The sequence below is a fragment of the Panthera uncia genome, assembly GCF_023721935.1.
Source record: "Panthera uncia isolate 11264 chromosome A3 unlocalized genomic scaffold, Puncia_PCG_1.0 HiC_scaffold_11, whole genome shotgun sequence".
NCBI classification, from domain to species: Eukaryota; Metazoa; Chordata; class Mammalia; order Carnivora; family Felidae; genus Panthera; species Panthera uncia.
The window spans coordinates 88158973-88177707 of NW_026057578.1; the positions used below are offsets into that span (position 1 = coordinate 88158973).

Consider the following 18735-nt stretch of genomic DNA (forward strand, 5'->3'; position numbering starts at 1 on the left):
GAGAGAGAGAGAGAATCCCAAGCAGGCTCTGAGCTGTCAGTGCAGAGTGCAATGCGGGGCTCAATCCCAAGAACTGTGAGATCATGACCTGATACAAAACCAAGAGTCAGATGCTTAACTGACTGAGCCACCCACGAGCCCCCTCTGTCCCCAACTGTTAACCCAGACTCCTGATCCTCTAGCTCTTTCTTTATCTACTTCTAGGACAAAGTGCTAAATACCATCACTCAGTGGATGTTTCCTGGGACCCCATGGACAGTGGGAACTGGTCACTTGAGGCTGTGGGGAGAACCCCACCGGGGAATTATTTTGCTCTGCTGAGAAACTCCTAATCTCCTGGGTTCGGTTCAACAAGTTCTTACTGAGTACTTAGAATGTGCCAAGGTTGATTAGAGGTCACTGGGCGGCTACTGCTCCAAGGGGTACTGAGCCCTGGATTCTCTAAGTCTCAGGGCTAGGAGGGAGCTTAGCTGTTGTCGAAGAATCTAAGCCCTTCACTTCACAGATGAGAAATTTGAGACCCAGTTTACACCACAGAAAGGCCCCATCAGGCCCCAAATTAGGGGAACCTGGAGGAGAGTAAAGTCCACTGACATCCTCCACCCTACACTGCCCACCTGCCTATGGCTGGCCCCACTCACATTTTCATACTTGGGGCTCAATGATCGAGGGTGCCCACTTTAAAGCTGAGGAAACAGGGGTGCCTGGGTGGCTCAGTCGGTTAAGCATCCGACTTCAGCTCAGGTCATGATCTCACGGTTTGTGAGTTCAAGCCCTGCATGGGGCTCTGTGCTGACAGCTCAGAGCCTGGAGCCTCCTTCGGGTTCTGTGTCTCCCTCTCACTCTGCCCCTCCTCTACTCTTGCTCTCTCTCTCTCTCTCGCTCTCTCTCATAAATAAATAAATAAATAAATAAATAAATAACTTAAAAAAAATAAAGCTGAGGAAACAGCAGCAGAAGGTCAGGGTGTCTGTTTAGGTACTGGGCTCCAAGCAAACACCACCATCCAGAAGTTTCTGCAATGCTGGGCTTCTCAGCAGGACAAGACAGTGAGTAGATGGGCCCCTCCCCAGGGTCCCAGGCTCTACAGCTCACAAGCCACTGTGGCTGATGTTGGTCCATCTCCTCTTGAGCACCACTAGGTAGCTACTCCATGCCACACTGGGTCAGGGGCTTTGGGTGACCCCAAAGCACCCAAAGAGAGATTGTCAAGGATGCCAGAAGATTCTCTTTATCCATGTGGTGCTTTAAGAACCCAGACCGGGGGGGGCGCCTGGGTGGCGCAGTCGGTTAAGCGTCCGACTTCAGCCAGGTCACGATCTCGCGGTCTGTGAGTTCGAGCCCCGCGTCGGGCTCTGGGCTGATGGCTCGGAGCCTGGAGCCTGTTTCCGATTCTGTGTCTCCCTCTCTCTCTGCCCCTCCCCCGTTCATGCTCTGTCTCTCTCCCAAAAATAAAAAATAAAAAAAAAAAAAAAACGTTGAAAAAAAAAAAAAAGAAAAAAAAAAAAGAACCCAGACCTGGGTTTAACACCTGACTCTGCTGATTACTAGCAGTAGGATTTTGGCAAAGCATTTAAGTTCTCTGAGCCTTAGTTTCCCCATCTATTAAGTGGGAATAATCAAGCCTACCTCACTAGATTGTGATAGCCATTCAGGAAGATAATACATGTGATGTGGTTGGCACAGTGCTTGGTATACACCAGTCACCCAATAAATGATATTGCTATTTTGTTGTTGCCAGCAGGTCTGACACATTTCTCCCTTGTTACCAGTCATCAGCCTGGCCCTTTTAAACATTCCAAGGGCTCAATCCTTTTCAGCCTCTAAATGCTCATGCTGCTCCCATGCTGCCTCCCTGCCCTCTGCCCTGAGGGCCTTCCACTCTCGCTGCCCCTCCCTCCTGCCCACAGAAGGTTTAGCCCACCACACGCTGGGCTCCTGGATCAGGGTGGCTCTAATGCACTGTGGGCCCCACGTGCGTGCAGCACATCAGAAGTTAATCCACATAATGAGAAATGCCACAGGTAATAGCCCCTGTGGTTGATAGCACACAGGGAGAGTCACATAGCGACGGCCCACGATATGACTCCCCCAGCAGTTGCTGGGAGAAACATAACCCAGCAGGAACAAGCTTCAGGAAGCACACTAAAAGAAGCAAGCAGAATTGTGTTTTTACTGGGTGGGGACTGTCCAGTTATTGGATGACTAAAGCACAAAATGATCTAGTATACTACAAACAAGCCAGTCTTCAACAACTAGTAAAGACCCGGAAGGCAATTAGGCAGTCAGGAAGTCAGGATGAGGATTTCGTCCAGGGGCTGGGGCCCTGGATGAGCCCTTTCAGAGATTCTCTCCCTCTGTCTTGAGTTCCACATGAATCTCTAGATGGCCAACTTTGCAAGATCGGAGTCTACCTTGCTTGCATCATGCTGCTGGTCCCCAGTACAGGGCTCACACAGCATGGGCACTCAATAAATATTTGCTGGGTGAATGAATTCACTAATTAGCACTCATGAGCGTATCATCTGGGATTAGGCTTGGCAAGAAAGGAGCCAAGGACAAGGAAATGCTGTTAGGGGTGGAGCTGGGTGGAGACTTTGGATAGCTCAAGGCAACTGAATATTGGGGACTGGGAGACTGATCTAGGGTTCTAAAGTCATCCCTGCAATTGTGTGAGGTGGGTCTTGAGAGGTGATATAAAAGCCCCCCAATCCTAACTTCACAGACAGCAAAATTCTTTTTCTAGGAAGCTGTCCTAAAACTCCAAATGTGTTCTCTAAGAAGAGGAAGCGAATCTGCCCCCTTTAGTGTTTATAGGGATTCCTCTTATCATGGTAATGTTAGGGAAGTCAGCCCAGTCCATACCCAAAAGGATGTCCTCTGGCAGCTGTGTTTATGGAATGTATGACCTGTGCCCCTTGGCTACAGTTAATCATTGGACATCTAAGCCAAGCCTGGAAATTTTGAATTGGGTCTCTAAGATATCTGGGGCCTTTCCTGATGGTCTCTGGAAAAGAGAGCATGTAAACTAAGATAAAAGGGCACAGAGATGCAGAAAGGGCTACAGAGAGAAGGGAATGGAGCAGACCCACAGAAGAAGCAGGGGCAGGGGCCATCAGTCCCAGAGAGGGGACTGAGAGGTGCTATGTCTACCCATTGAGCCTGGCTGTTTATTCTGCTTTGGGACTGTGAAAAACTTCTTTGGTTTTGTAATAACACGTGTGCGTACGTACACACACACACACACACACACACACACTGCCTCCTTGCCCAAGCCAGCTCAAGTAGGTTTCTAATACATATGATCAAATTACCTTCTTAACCATGAGTGCCCCTTATAGGGAATTATAGGGTTGCAGATTTTCTTCTTTGTACCTTCTTAAAAACTCCAAGTGTAAGAGTTATAAAGAATGTTGGGTCACTGTAGTAAGAATAGTTAGAATAAGAGAGAACAGGAATCAGTAAAAGAGGGGAGTAAAGCAATGGCAGAGCAGGCCAAAGGCAAGAAAAGAAGAAAGGCCAAGGAAAAGAAACCTTGGCCCTGGCCCTGGCCAAGTGAGGAGCTGTCAGAGGACTGGCAGAGCCTGGCCAGGGCACTGCTGGCTCCCCTACATGCTAGTGGGTGGAACCAAGGTTTGGCAGATCTTGGTGTGTTGGGCAAGGGGGAGATTCAACCAATTCCAAATAAGAGATCCCTCCACCTTCTCCAGGAAGGGCGTCATCCTCAATATGCTGCAGAGAAAAGAGAGCAATGACACTTACCTCACTGGAGCCCCAGAGGAAGAGATTCTGACATTTAAGGGGAGCCAAAATAGTAAAAGGCAATTGATTGTACCATATCCATGATTTATAATGTAAGGTATATGAAATGTCCCCAGTAGTCTTCAATTAGCATATGGTTTTTATTGTTTTGTTTTGGTGACTATAAATGCAGTAAAGTGAGGAAACTTATTTAAAATCAAATTAGACAGTTACTGCTTCTCCTGTCTAAGCCAACAGGGGTGTGGGGGCCTGATTCACACAGAGTCTTGACATGGCCTGCAGAGGACCCTGGGTGGGAGTAGGGGGAGAAGGAAATGTCAAAGCCTCCTTCAGGTTTTCAAGGATGTTGAAGGGCTAGACTTAGAGGAGATGGTCTTTGTGTTTAGTTCAACCCATTATGTGGCCTCGGCTGTGCAAAAATGGGCCCTGAGCCAAGGAGGGGCAGGAAGAAAAATTGACGTCACTAAAAGGAGGGGACTGAGCATGTATGTGAGGACGGGGCTCAACACTGAAAGCAAGAACATATGAGGGGACTCAGGAGGGGACAAGGGTGGGCAGGAGCCCCCAAAATATGTGACAGGAGGCTGGAACTGCACAGAAAAAATGTGCAGTGGAAAACTTCCAGTCGCCAGAGGAACACAGATATCTAGTATGTATCTCTGCAATGTTAAACTTGGTTCTGAACCTTCAGCAAAGCCTTCTACTCACATATATGCCATGCATAACCAATTTGGGGAAAACCAAAGAAGGTCTGAACTCCATGCCTGAGAAGGCCTAGAGGTGAAGGCAGAGAACAGGTACAGGCAGTGAAACATAGTGAGATGAGCCCACTATGGAGGGACTTGGAACCAGACAGTGAGACTGGCAGCCCCTGGGAAGGCACAGAAATTTGGGGAAAGACATGGACATTCCCCTGGATGAGGCCAGGGAGGCTAGATTCCATTTTAGCTAATTCTCAAAGAATAGGGTAAATCTGGTTAATGTATAGTTTATGAACACTTTCTATTTATTTATTTATTTATTTATTTTTAATTAACTTGGATTTATTTTTTTTCAATATATGAAGTTTATTGTCAAATTGGTTTCCATACAACACCCAGTGCTCATCCCAAAAGGTGACACTTTCCATTTATTAAGACTTTCACTGGTTCACTTGCAAACTTGGATGCTCAATCCTAATTTCCCCTCAACGTCCTAATGCCAATAACTAAGGATTCTCTTCTAATAGGATTTTTTTGTTTGTTTTTAGAATAGCTCTCATGGCTGGGGAGGGAATGCTGCATATGTTGATAATTCTAGGAGGTCCAGGTTTTAAGGTGCCAAAGGACAAGAAGAGAGAGAAAATATAGGCTTCTTTTGGGAGGAGTTTTTTTTTTTTAATGTTTATTTATTTTTGAGAGAGAGAGTGAGAGAGAGAGAGAGCGAGCATGAGTGGGGGAGGAGCAGAGAGAGAGGGAGACCCAGAATTTGGAGCAGGCTCCAGGCTCTGAGCTATCAGCACAGAGCCTGATGCGGGGCTCGAACTCACAGCTGTGAGATCATGACCTGAGCCAAAGTTGGATACTCAACCGACTGAGCCACCCAGGTGCCCTTTTTTTTTTTTTTTAAAGTAATCTCTGTGCCACCCAATATGGGGCTTGAACTCACAACCCCAAGATCAAGCATTCCTCGTACTGACTGAGCCAGCCAGGTGCCCCAGACTTCCTTTGGGAAATAAATTTTTTTTTTTTAAATTTTTTTTTAACATTTATTTATTTTTGAGACAGAGACAGAGCATGAACGGGGGAGGGTCAGAGAGAGGGAGGGAGACACAGAATCTGAAACAGGCTCCAGGCTCTGAGCTGTCAGCACAGAGCCCGACGCGGGGCTCGAACTCACGGACCGCGAGATCGTGACCTGAGCCGAAGTCGGCCGCTTAACCGACTGAGCCACCCAGGCGCCCCGGGAAATAAATTTTAACTTGCTTTCCTACCTGCTCCCCACCCCAAATGGGGCATTTAAGGGTTAGAATGATCATCTTTCTTTCTTTTTCCTTCTTCCTTTCCCCCACCTCTTTCCAAGATGTATCCTTCCAAGACACAAATTTGTAAGTACCCAAAGCAAGGACGCTAGCCCATTTTAAAGCTGCAAACTCTAAAAGAACCCCAACTGTCTTTGCACCTATGTTGGAAATAGCTGTCTCATGAAGTGTTCATGGAGAAGATGCTTTAGAGACAAATATGTGTTCTGTCCCAACCCTTGTTCCTTCCTCACTGGAAATGAGAATAGAAGACCAAATGAAATATGTCCTTGGTCCTAAGGCTTTGGAACAATATAAGGCTCAAATGCCTCACTGGAAAACAGCCTAGCTCTCCTTTCCTGATCATCTGGGGTGGTTTTGATCTTTTAGTGGCCCCAAAGTTGTTTAATATCAGGCAAGTATAAGAACTTGTATCAGGCAAGTATAAGAATAACTTTTCACACCCCTCCCACCAGAAGAATTTCAGAAGTTCTTGGTACCAGTGAGGACAGCAAAACCAAACCAATATCCACTAGTAGAGGAAAAAGACTTCGGTTCCTTGCTCTTAAATTGGGTTAATGTGTATTAACTAAACTAATATATATTAAATGCCTACCACATTTACTTACCCACCACAATAACCTACCATGTTATATATTTCTTCCATAACTCAGGAGAGACCCAGAAAATTTGATTTTCAAAGGGGAACCTCATCCCTAAATGTGGGGAAGGTGGTAGGTTTAGAGGAGAATGCCCCATCTAGATCCAACATGGGGAGTGGGAGATCTTCCCAACAGGCTTGCTCTCCTCTGGGTCCCTGATGTCCCTACCCTCTGGGCAGATACATGTGCACACGCATGTGCATGTGTATTGTGTGTATGTGTGCACATGCATGTTTTAATCAGAGCTCATCTCTTATGCTAGACAGCCCCAAAGGACTTCCATTAACCCATCTGCCACATAGACACATTTAATCTGGAAAAGCCATGGGCCTTAGTAGACTTGGTGCAATGAGAGCAGTTGTTCAGGGCAGCTGCAAGGTTGGGGGTGGCTCAGTTGGCCTTTGGGAGCATGAATGTCAGATCTTTTCCTACAGGGACGCTGAAACACTATTACTGCCTCTGACATTCCTTTGAAGGTTTAGATAGTAAAATAACTCATTTTGCCTTGCTCAAGACAGTGGAAATATATAATAGAGCCCAATGAGATGCTTTTTGTTGGGCAGATTTAGGATACGCTGGGGTGAAATCATGTCCCTAGAAACAGTAAAGTCTCAAAAGAATAAAACATCACAGCTGTGCCCTAAGGATTCCAGACTCTTCACTCCTCTTAAGATTGATATTTTTCTTTCCATGGGGAGGAACAAAATACTGATTTTTAATCAGTCCAGAGCTGATTTCTGCAGCAGCAGAGGAAGGCCTCAGGGGATTTGCTGACCTGGGAGACAGCTTCCCAGGGGTTTGCAAGCTACCGTGCAGGTGCCTAGACAATTCTCGACCATTCCATCAAGCTCAGGTGAGGAAAGGGAAGAGGTAATTCAGTTTACTGAGCACAATGCTTCATGCCAAACAGTCATGTTTGCGGTTAGGTTAGTCATGCCATAGCTGTGTGGCCTCCAGGAATTTGGAATTGAGGAAAATAATTCTGAGAATTAACCCATGAAACCAACTTGGGGTGGATCAGAGCAGAAGTCTCAGAGTCACCAGAGAGAGATGGAGCTCAGCCTGACTAAAGGTGTCTCTGAGCAGGGAGGTTGGTCTGCAGTGGCAGCAGGGCAGCAGGTGCTAATAGCCTTGGGGCATCATTAGTCTGGGGCATCATTAGTCTGCAGAGAATCTTCCGACTTTATCCATCCCGCCACCCAAGCCGCTGCACTCACCAGATGGCTCCCCTGAACACGCCCCTCAAGAACTCACGGGTCCTACTGACACGATCCACATTGCCATCCCGGCTGCTTCCCCTGCTCCCCGTGCCAGTCAGTTCCTGCTGTGGCTTGTCTGGCTGCAGGCCCCAGCAGACCTTCTGCAGTCCTGAAAGACGTCCTTGCTGATCTCTTTTCCTTTGAGGGTAACTGGGGACCGAAAGCCCAATGTGGATGGAACGGCAGTCTGTGGGCAAAGCACAAAAGACAGGGGAGGCAAGAGTTACTGAAAATGGGCATTTCCCTTTAACAGCCTCTAGTTACAAAGAGCTAGCGCCACCAAAGCAAAATGGAAGACATGGGATTCCTGGACAGGGCCCCTGCCCTGAGTCTTGGGTTTGACAGAATCCCATTTCTGAACAACTCAGCAGTTGCTGGAAACAAGACCCTTGGTGCTATAGTTGGAACTCTGTTAGAATGAGCAGAAATCCCATCACTCTGTTCTTGCTTGTCCAGAATGGCAGTAACCACATAGGCCTTATGACACATGGCCCAGGAGACAGTCCCTCAGTGAGCCACAGATTTAGTCCAAAATACCGATCCCCTCTTTGGGAAAGCTGTATATATTTCCATCAAGGACGATTTATTACTAATAATCAAAAACTACATAAACTGCTTATCAGAAAAGTGAGTTATTATGGATTTCTCAAAGCTGGTCTTATATACCAGAATTTTCAAAAACTAGAATTACCAAGAACTTTAATTTGGAATTCCACTAAGAAGGCTGTTTGCTGTGTAAAGCCCCCACTAGGTCTGTTCACACAAGAGCAGTTGGAATTCTCTCAGCTCTCAGGATGGATATTCTGTTATCATTTTTTCATCAGTGTTGTTGAATTGGTCAACAGCTTTTAAAATAATCAATAGATGTAGTTGTATAGTTACAGAATAATTGAGCAGATAATACATAAGTATTTAGACTTCCATCTTATCTCTGCCCTACCCCACTCCACAACAGTTTCCCCTATTATTTTTTTATGGAGGTATAACTGACCTATAACATTGTTCAAGTGTAAAGTGTACAACATACTGATTTGGTACATGTATATATTGCAAAATTACTACCACAATAAGTCTAGTTAACATCCATCATCTTATATAGTTTCATTCTTTTTCTTATGATGAAAAATTTTAGAATCACTCTCTTGGCAACTTCCAAATATACAAACAGATTGTTAACTATAGTTACCATGCTGTACATTCCATCTCCAGAACTTGTTTATCCTATGGTGGAAGTTTGTCCCTTTGACCACTTTCACCCATTTTGTCCACTCCCAAACTCCTGCCTCTGGCAACCACTAATCTGTTCTCTGTTTCTATGAGTTTGGTTCTCACATAGGAATGAGATTGTATAGTATTTGTCTTTCTCTGTCACTGCCAAGACTGATGCCAAAACGCTAACCCCCTATGTGTTCTTCTAGGAGTTCTATGGTTTCAGGTCTTACATCAGTCTTTTATCCATTTTTTTTTTATTTTTTTTATTTTTTATTTTTTAATATATGAAATTTACTGTCAAATTGGTTTCCATACAACACCCAGTGCTCATCCCAAAAGGTGCCCTCCTCAATACCCATCACCCACCCTGCCCTCCCTCCCACCCTGCCCTCCCTCCCACCCCAGGTGTGTGTGTATGTATGTGATGTAAAATAGAGATCCAGTTTTATTCTTTTTTTTAAAGCTTTATTTATTTTGAGAGAGAGAGAGAGAGAGAGAGAGAACATGTGAGCAGGAGAGGGGCAGAGAAAAAGAGAGAGGGAGAGAGAGAATCCGAAGCAGGCTCCACACCATCAGCGCAGAGCCTGATGTGGGGCTCAAACTCATGAACCGTGAGATCATGACCTGAGCCAAAATCAAGAGTCGGACACTTAACCAACTGAGCCACCCAGGCGCCCAGATCCAGTTTTATTCTTATGCATGTGGCTGTCCCGTTTTCTTATCAGAAAGACTATCCTTTCCCCATTGTATATTCTGGGCTCCTTTGTCATAAATTAATTGAACTTACGAGTGTCTGTGTGTGTATATCTGGGTTTTCTATTCTTTTCCATTGATCTATGTGTCTGCTTTTATGCCAATACTATACTGTCTTGATTACTATAGCTTTGTAATATCTTTTGAATCAGGAAGCATGATGCCTCCAGCTTTGTTCTTTTGCAAGGTCACTGTTGGCTATTCAGGGTCTTTCATGGTTCCATACAAATTTTAGAACTATTTATTCTATTTCTGTGTAAAATACCATTGGAATTTTGATAGGGATCACATTGAATCTGTAGACTGCTTTGGGTAACACAGACACTTTAACAATATTAATTTGTACAATCCATGAGCATGGAATATCTTTCCATTTATTTGTGTCTTCTTCAATTTCTTTGACCAAGGTATTAAAATTTTCAGTGTACAAGTCTTTTCCCTCCCTTAAGTTTATTTATTCCTATGTATTTTATTCTTTTTGTTGCAAATGTAAATAGAATTGTTTTCTTAATTTCTCTTTTTGATAGTTCATTATTCATATATAGAAATATATATGTATTTATTTTTGTATATTGGTTTTGTATCCTGCAAATTTACTGAAATTGTTTTTTAGTTCTAACAGTTTTTTGGTGGAGTCTTTTGGGTTTTCCATATATAATATCATGTCATCTGCAAGTAGAGATGGTTTTACTTCTTCCTTTCTGATTTGAATGCCTTTTATTTCTTTTTCTTGACTAATTGCTCTGGCTAAGACTTCCAGTACAATATTGAATAAAAGTGCAAGGGTGGGCATCTTGACCTTGTCCCTGATCTTAGAGGAAAAGCTTTCAGCTTTTCATCATTGAGTATGATAGCTGTAGGCTTGTCATATATGGACTTTGTTATGTTGAGGTACATTCCCTCTATACTCAGTTTGTTGAGATTTTTGATAATGAATGGATGTTGGATTTTGTTAAATATATTTTCTACATTTATTGAGATAATCTTACGATTTTTATCCTTCATTTTGTTAGTGGGGTATATCACATTGACTGATCTGTAGATGTTGAACCATCCTTGTATTCCTGAAATAAATCCTACTTGATCATGGTGTAGGATCCTTTTAATGTATTGTTGAATTTGGTTTCCCAATATTTTGTTGAGGATTTTTGCACCTATGTTCATCAGAGATATTGGCATGTAATTTTCTTTTCTTGTAGTGTCGTAGTTTTGGTATTAGGGTAATGCTAGCATCATAAAATGAATTTGAAAGTGTTCCCTTCTGGGGGTGCCTGGGTGGCTCAGTCAGTTAAGCATCCAAAATCAGCTCAGGTCATGATCTTGTGGTTCATGGGTTCGAGCCCTGTATCAGGCTGTGTGCTGACAGCTCAGAGCCTGGAGCCTATTTCAGGTTCTGTGTCTCCCTTTCTCTTTGCCCCTTCCCTGCTCACGCGCTCTCTTTCTCTCTCTCTCTCTCAAAAACAAACATTGCAAAAAAAGAGTGTTCTCTCTTCTATTTTTTGGAAGAGTTTGAGAAGGATTAGTATTAATTCTTATTTAAATGTTTGACACAATTCATCAGTGAAGCCATCTGTTCCTGAATTTTTGTTTGTTGGGAGGTTTTTGATTACGGATTCAAACTCCTTGCTAGTAATTGGTCTATTCAGGTTTTCTGTTTCTTCATTATTCAGTTTTGGTAAGTTGTATCTTTAGGGATTTATCTATTTCTTCTAAGTTGTCCAAATTATTGGCATATAATTGTTCATAGCAGTCTCTTCTGATTTTTTTATATCTGTTTTCAGTTGTAATGTGTTTTCTTTCATTTCTAATTTCATTTATTAGAGTTTTCTCTTTTTTTCCTCCCTTAGTAAGTTTAGCTAAAGATTTGCTTATTTTATCATTTCAAACACCAGTTCTTAGTTTCATTGATCATTTCTATTGTCTTTTTAGTCTCTATTTTACCTATTTCTGTTCTGATCTTTGTTATGTCCTCCCTCCACTAACTTTGGGCTTAGTTTGTTTTTCTTTTTCTAGTTCCTTAAGGTATAAAGTTAGGTTGTTTACTTGGGCTCTTTCTTTTTTCTTAATGTAGGCATTTATTGCTATGAATAGATTCCCCTATTATGAACAATTTGCATTAGTGTGGTACATTTGTTACAATTAATAAACCAATATTAATACACTATGATTAACTATAGTCTGTAGTTTACATTAAGGTTCACTCTTAGTGTTATATAGTTTTATGAGTTTTGAGAAATGCATAATGATGGGCATCTACCATTACAGTATCATACAGCATAGTTTCACCATCCTAAAAATTCCCTGTACTTCACTTATTCATCTCTCCCCTCCCTGAATTCTAAAGCTACTTTTCTCTTTTGGGCCTTTACATTTTGTTCTCTTTTTTCTTCTTTTTGAAGAGAAATGAGAATGGGTGGGGTAAATGAGTGGGAAGATCTTTTTCTCTTCTTATGTGAACTGCAGCAAAAATGTTCGAGAACCACTGATTTAGGACAAGTTTGAGTCTGGAATTCCCTGGTGACAATTTTACAAAGAGCAGGCTGGCCAAAAAAAAAATTATTATAATTACAGTGGTTCCACCTTATCCACAGGGGATATGTTCTAAGATCCCCAGTGGATGCCTGAAACTGCAGATAGCACTGAACTCTATATATATATACCATGTTTTTTCCTACACATACATACCTATGATAAAGTTTAATTTATAAATTAGACACAGTAAGAAATTAACAAATAAATTATAGAATAGAATAATTGTAACAAAATTTTATAATTAAAGTGTTGTGAATATGGTCTCTCTCTCTCTCTCAAGATATCTTATTGTACATATTCACCTTTCTTCTTGTGATGATGTGAGGTGATAAAATGCTTACATGATGAGATGAAGTGCGATGAATGACATAGGCATTGTGATATAGCATTGGGCTACTACTGACCTGATGATGTGCCAAAAAGAGAATCATCTGCTTCCAGACCATGGTTGACTACTGATAACTGAAACTGAAGAAAGTGAAATCACAGATAAGGGGACTACTATATTTTTGAAGCCCAAGGATGGCAACTGAGAGTTGAAAGCTACTTCAGAATAGGAAATTAGAATCTGTGTTCTTACATCAAGATTTGCATTAACTTGATTTTATTTTCCTTGGAAGGGAGGCCTGTCTCTTGGCTCAAACTCCTGAAATGCAGATACTAAGGTCTGGGTATTCAATGGCTGCAGCTATCACATAGAAACCACATCAAGCTGAATCTTGGAGAAGTATATCTAAGCCTTTTAGAGATATGTTGAGTGTCTACCCTGGTGAAAAGACTCTATGAGTCATTGCTAGGCACAGGAAAATGAGGTTAACTGGATTTCAGTGTCTAAATCTATTTAGAGCCCGACTCCTGCCCCAGCTCACCTCACTGCTCACTCTTCTGAACCTCCAGCTTTCTTGGCTGTACCCAGAAATGTGAGGTGGAGATTTTTATGAAGTATAGCCTTGCTTTCTAGTGGATCAGTATCAGAATGAATGGTGCTCCTCCTTTCTTCTCTCTCCTCCCTCCAGCATGGTGTGATTTCTCTTGCTCTATTCTACATTTCTTAAGCAATCTGTAATTTGAGTAAGCCATAGACACCAAAATTTAGAGGTAAGTAGTTTTACTCTAAGGGCTTAGCAGATGAGTTCCTATTCTCCATCCTTGAGACCAGGAACAGCTGGTATACCAGAAAGGCCTCTGCCCAAGAGTCAGCTTCCCTGGGTGTTCCCTGGCTTGTTCTATACTTGCTCTATGACCATAGATATCTGCCTCTCTAGGACTCATTATCCTCACCTGTAATGTGGGAATAAAATCCTTTCTCTAGTGTCTGGGCAAGGTTTTTGAGAAGATAGAATGGGATGACATGGGAAAATGATTATGAAAATGGTTAGGGCTATAGACATGAAGAATATACTTATTAAAGAAATCAGGGAGATGGCTGTCAGGAAGATATTTTACTTTCTGTCCTGGATCTAACTTGTCCCATTTCTTCCTGGCTCCTATCATAATCGTCAGAGTGTGGCTGTGTAGCTGGTGAACTGTGGAGAATAGTTAGCCCTCCCCCAAGCTCCCTCCTTCACAATGGAGAACCTCTCCACTGACTGTGAACACCTTGCAGTTTGGCTCAGGACAATGCCAAGTTCTCCTAGGAACTCTTCAGATGCATTCTTCTCTATCTACAGCCCCAGAATCGCTCTACACATTCTGAAGCTCAACAAAACATCCAGCTAGACAGTGAGATTAGCGTTTCCCTCCAAGTGGGGCCGGAACAATGGTGGGGCAGTAGCCTGTCTAGTTGCCTCTTCATAAGCCCTGTGGTTGCTTTTCTGTAGAGTGTAGGAAGTAAGGGTCTTTGAGTCAGCATTTTAGAACAACAGATATCCCCACTCAACATCCTCTTGCACTGGTTTTAACTGAGCTGCCATTTTTAGAATCTATGAAATACTGGCATCTTGTATGGGTTGTACATCTTGTAAAATTAGGTAAGTTTAATTCTGTGTCAGGGGTGCTGTGCCCTAATCCATAGAAACAAAGTGCCAGTCTCCAGTGTTCAGTCTGACCATATGGTCCCTTTAAGACACAGTGAAGGCTGGTCCCATTAGATCCAGAGAAGACACCATGGGTGGGTAAGGGAAAGGGACCAGCTCTCTAGATTCCCCTGCTGGAGGGGTGTTATAAGGATATTAAAGAAATTGTCAGACCTCCTAGGATTTGCATCAAGTTCTCAAGGTGACCTTACCTTCCTGATCCTGACATCTCCTCCTGTAGTTAGTAGGGTCCAGCTTCCCTACCCCAGCCTTCTCTTCTTCCACCTTCATAACTATAAAGTAAAAGATGAACACAGCCTCAAAATGTATGACACAAAAAGGTAGGATTTCAAGGAGAAATGGTCAAGTCCATTCATAAACAAAGTGAAAAAGCTCAAATATCTATCTCTAACAAATAGAGAACACACCTCTTTTTCAAGTACAAATGGAACATTTAAAGAGAGCACATATGCTAGGTCACAGGGAAAGCCTTAGTAAATTTCAAAGAATCTGTATCATACTTCTGTAGTAAGAATATATACATATACATATACATATACATATACATATATATATACATATATATATGTATATGTATATGTATACACACACACACACACATACATACATACATATATATACACATCTAAGCTTGGAAACTAAAAGTAATTTATAATCATGGGTTTAATAGGAAACCACAATGGAAATTATTAGATATTTAGAACTCACAATTACAACTACTAAATATTAAAACTTACGGGGTGCAACATACTTAGAGGAAACAAAGAAGGAAGGAGAGAAGAGAAAGAAAAAGGAGTGATGGAGGCAGGGAGGAAAAAAACAAGGAAAAGAAAGGTGATAAGCATTCAACTAAAGAACCTAGGGCAAAATAAAGAGAAAACCCAAAGAAAGTAGAAAAATATAAATATAAAACCAAAAAAATAATGAAATAGAAAACAATATTAGAGATGGCTAATAAGTCCAAAGGCAATTATTTCAAAAGACTATTAAAATAGGCAAATTATATAAAACTAATCATGAAGATAAATTCGTAAGTAAACAATATTAGGAATGAAAAAGAGATATAACTAGAAATATAGTGCAGAATTTAAAAATTAAAAGTGGATGTCACGAAAAACTTTATGCCGATACATTTTAACTTTGATAATAATAATAATTAACATTTCAGTGTGTCAGGAACTATTTTTTTTTATTAAATTTTTTTTGACGTTTTTATTTATTTTTGAGACAGAGAGAGAGCATGAAGGGGGGAGGGGCAGAGAGAGAAGGAGACACAGAATTGGAAGCAGGCTCCAGGCTCTGAGCCATCAGCCCAGAGCCTGACGCGGGGCTTGAACTCACGGACGGCGAGATCGTGACCTGAGCTGAAGTCGGACACTTAACCGACTGCGCCACCCAGGCGCCCCAGTCAGGAACTATTTTAAATGCTTTGCATTTATGACTGCATGCATGACTTCACTGAGTCTTCTCAACAATCTTATAAGTAACATTATTTTTTAAAGTTTATTTATTTATTTTGAGAGAGAGAGAGAATCCCAAGCAGGCTGGGCACTGTCAGTGCAGAGCCCAACGTGGGGCTAGATCTCACAAACCATGAGATCATGACCTGAGCTGAAATCAAGAGTCACTTGAAATCAAGACGCTTGAACAACTGAGCCACCCAGGCACCCCGGAGATAAGTAACATTATTATTCCCATTTTACAGATGAGAAAACTGAGACACAGAGAGCTTAATTGACTGCCGAAACGGAGGAACAGATATTCAAACCCAGACAATCTTTTTCTGGAATTAAATCTCTTAGCCATGGGGTTCCTAGGCAGCTCAGTTGGTTAAGTGACCAAATCTTGATTTTGGCTCAAGTCATGAACTCACAGTTCATGAGTTCAAGCCGCATATGGAGGTCTGTGCTGACAGCAAGGAGCCTTTTTGAGATTTTCCTCTCTCACTCTCTGCCCCTCCCCTGCTCATGTGTGTGCTCCCTCTCTCTTTCTCAAAATAAATAAACTTAAAAAAATAAGCTCTTAGCCACAAGGCTGATAAATGGATATTTTACTAGAAAAATAATAGAAATGATCAAAATTGACTTTAAAATAATTAGAAAACCTTGATTAACCAAAAACCATTAACCGAAATGTTTATGGGAAAGGCATTACAGACAGCCTTTCCCATATCCCATGAATAATTGTTGAAGCTGGATTATAGGTACAAAAGGATCATCATTTTTTTCTATTTTTGTTATGTCTGAAATTTTCTCTATAGTGAAAAGAAAAATAAATACCAGGATCAGATAGTTTTTAAAAAATGTTTTATCTGAACCTTCAAGGATTAGATAGTCTCTAACTGATACAAAATGGTTCTCAAAAGTAGAAAAAAAGGAAATCAGAGGCAGTATAAACATCTGAAGACCAGGATACAAGGTAGGACTAAAAGCAGGAGAGTTGGTTGTAAATCTTCATAAGGAGTCAATTAAACACTCAGATCTCTCTCTCCTAGGAGTTTCCTAGATATCTCCCCCTCACCACCCCCTACCCCGTTCCAGAATATGGAAGGGTTAAACCTGAAGGCCTTTGGATAACTAAGGGCATTGAGGCATGGGGACACGATTTAAGCAAAGGCAGTTAGCCACTCAGTCCTCTGCCTAGTTGGCTCCTAGAACACTAATGAAACTTACACCCTCCAGGTGGGAGACTGGAGGACTTACAGATCCTGACATTTTGGGGATCTCTAACAAATGGTGAGGGCTCACCATCTTGGGTTTGTCATTCAATAATTCCAGCTTGTCAAACAGCTGCTTCGTAGCTCCACTCCAGAATGATGGCCAGCCAAGAATCACCAGAATGACAGAGACCAAAACAAACAGAAAAAGAGGAAGTCCAAGGAAACAGGAGCAAAGTAGACAGCCAAAGAAGTATTTAAAAAGCATACAATTCACATCTTCAAGTAGACTAGAAAAGACACTGTGTCCATGACAAAAAGAAAAGTAGAATGCTATAAATCTGGAACTTTTCAAGAATAAGAAAGAACTCTTCGAAATTAAAGATACGTTAGAAGAAAATTTTCAGTAAAAGAGTTGGAACATAAAGTTGAAAAAATATGTGAGATAATAGAGCACAAATACAAATAATTTTTTAAATAATAGGAAAAAGACAAGGAAATCAGAGGATCAGTCCAGGTATCTAACATCAAGTTCTCAAAAGAGAGGTAAGAAAAAACAATAGAGGGGAAATTATCAAGAAAATGACATGAGATTTGAATTTCCTGGCTGAAAGAAATTGCTGAGAGCCCAGAAAAAGGAATTTAAAACAAAATCGACTCCAAGTCACATCACTGTGAAGTTCAAGAATATCACATATAAAAAGAAGACCTTTAAAACCTTCTGGAAGAAGAAAATAAGCCACCTGCAAAGAATTAGACATGAGAACTGGCATCAGACATGGTGGAAGCTATTAGACAATGGAGTTATGCCTCCAAAAGTGAGAAAAAAATTGTTAGTAGTATTCCAGTCCTAACCAAAATATCCAATGTGAAGGTAGAAAAGGGCATGTTTAGACAAGAAATGTCTTAAAATTTTACTTCTTATGCACTTCTTTTCAGGAAGCAATTGAAGGAAGAACTCCAGCAAGATGGAGGAGCACCTAGGGAAGGAGTATGGCATATAGAAAATGGGATCCACCGCAAAAGATGGGCACAGGAGGCCCCAGGAAGAAGCTGTGTAGCAGTCCAGAGAGCAATGGGTTCATCTTAGACCAGGCTCTGCACAGGCTGTGCAAGAAAAGCCTGGAACAATCATCTGGGTGTGTTTCACTGTTTTGAGAGGGTACTGAGATTCTATCAAGAATAAAGAGTCAAGGGGCAATTGGGTGGCTCAGTCAGTTAAGCATTGGACTCTGGATTTCGGCTCAGGTCATGATCTCATGGTTTGTAAACTCAAGCCTGCCTCAGGCTCCACACTGACAGCTGGAATACTGCTTAGGACTCTCACTCTCCTCTCTCTACCCCTCCCCTGCATGCATGTGCACACCCCCTCCCCCTCCGCCCCCCACCTCTCTCAAAATAAGCAAATAAACTTTAAAATAAAAGAAAAAAAGAGTCAATGGGGTGACTGGGTGGCTCAGTCATGTAAACATCTGACTTGATTTTGGCTCAGGTCATGATCTCATGAACCATTCATGAGTTCAAGCCCTGCCTTGGGCTACACATTGATAGTGTGGAGCCTACTTGAGATTCTCTCTCTCCCTCTCTCTCTCTCTGCCCCTCCCTCCCTCTCTCTCTCAAAATAAATAAATAAACATTTAAAAAATGAATAAAGAGGGGCGCCTGGGTGGCGCAGTCGGTTAAGCGTCCGACTTCAGCCAGGTCACGATCTTGCGGTCTGTGAGTTCGAGCCCCGCGTCAGGCTCTGGGCTGATGGCTCGGAGCCTGGAGCCTGTTTCCGATTCTGTGTCTCCCTCTCTCTCTGACCCTCTCCCGTTCATGCTCTGTCTCTCTCTGTCCCAAAAATAAATTAAAAACGTTGAAA

At 42.0% G+C, this 18735-nt stretch overlaps 1 protein-coding gene across 3 annotated transcripts in view; it reads right to left on the minus strand.

Moving 5' to 3' along the window:
* Nucleotides 1-18735, minus strand: part of SLC4A5 (solute carrier family 4 member 5) — a 106386-nt gene that overhangs the window by 67696 nt on the left and 19955 nt on the right. For all 3 annotated transcript variants that reach the window (XM_049651734.1, XM_049651733.1, XM_049651735.1), the window contains 2 exons: nucleotides 14407-14487; nucleotides 7678-7869 (listed from right to left, as the gene is read on the minus strand). In XM_049651734.1, the coding sequence (XP_049507691.1) occupies nucleotides 7678-7869; nucleotides 14407-14487 (273 nt within the window). The remainder of the gene's footprint in view (nucleotides 1-7677; nucleotides 7870-14406; nucleotides 14488-18735) is intronic.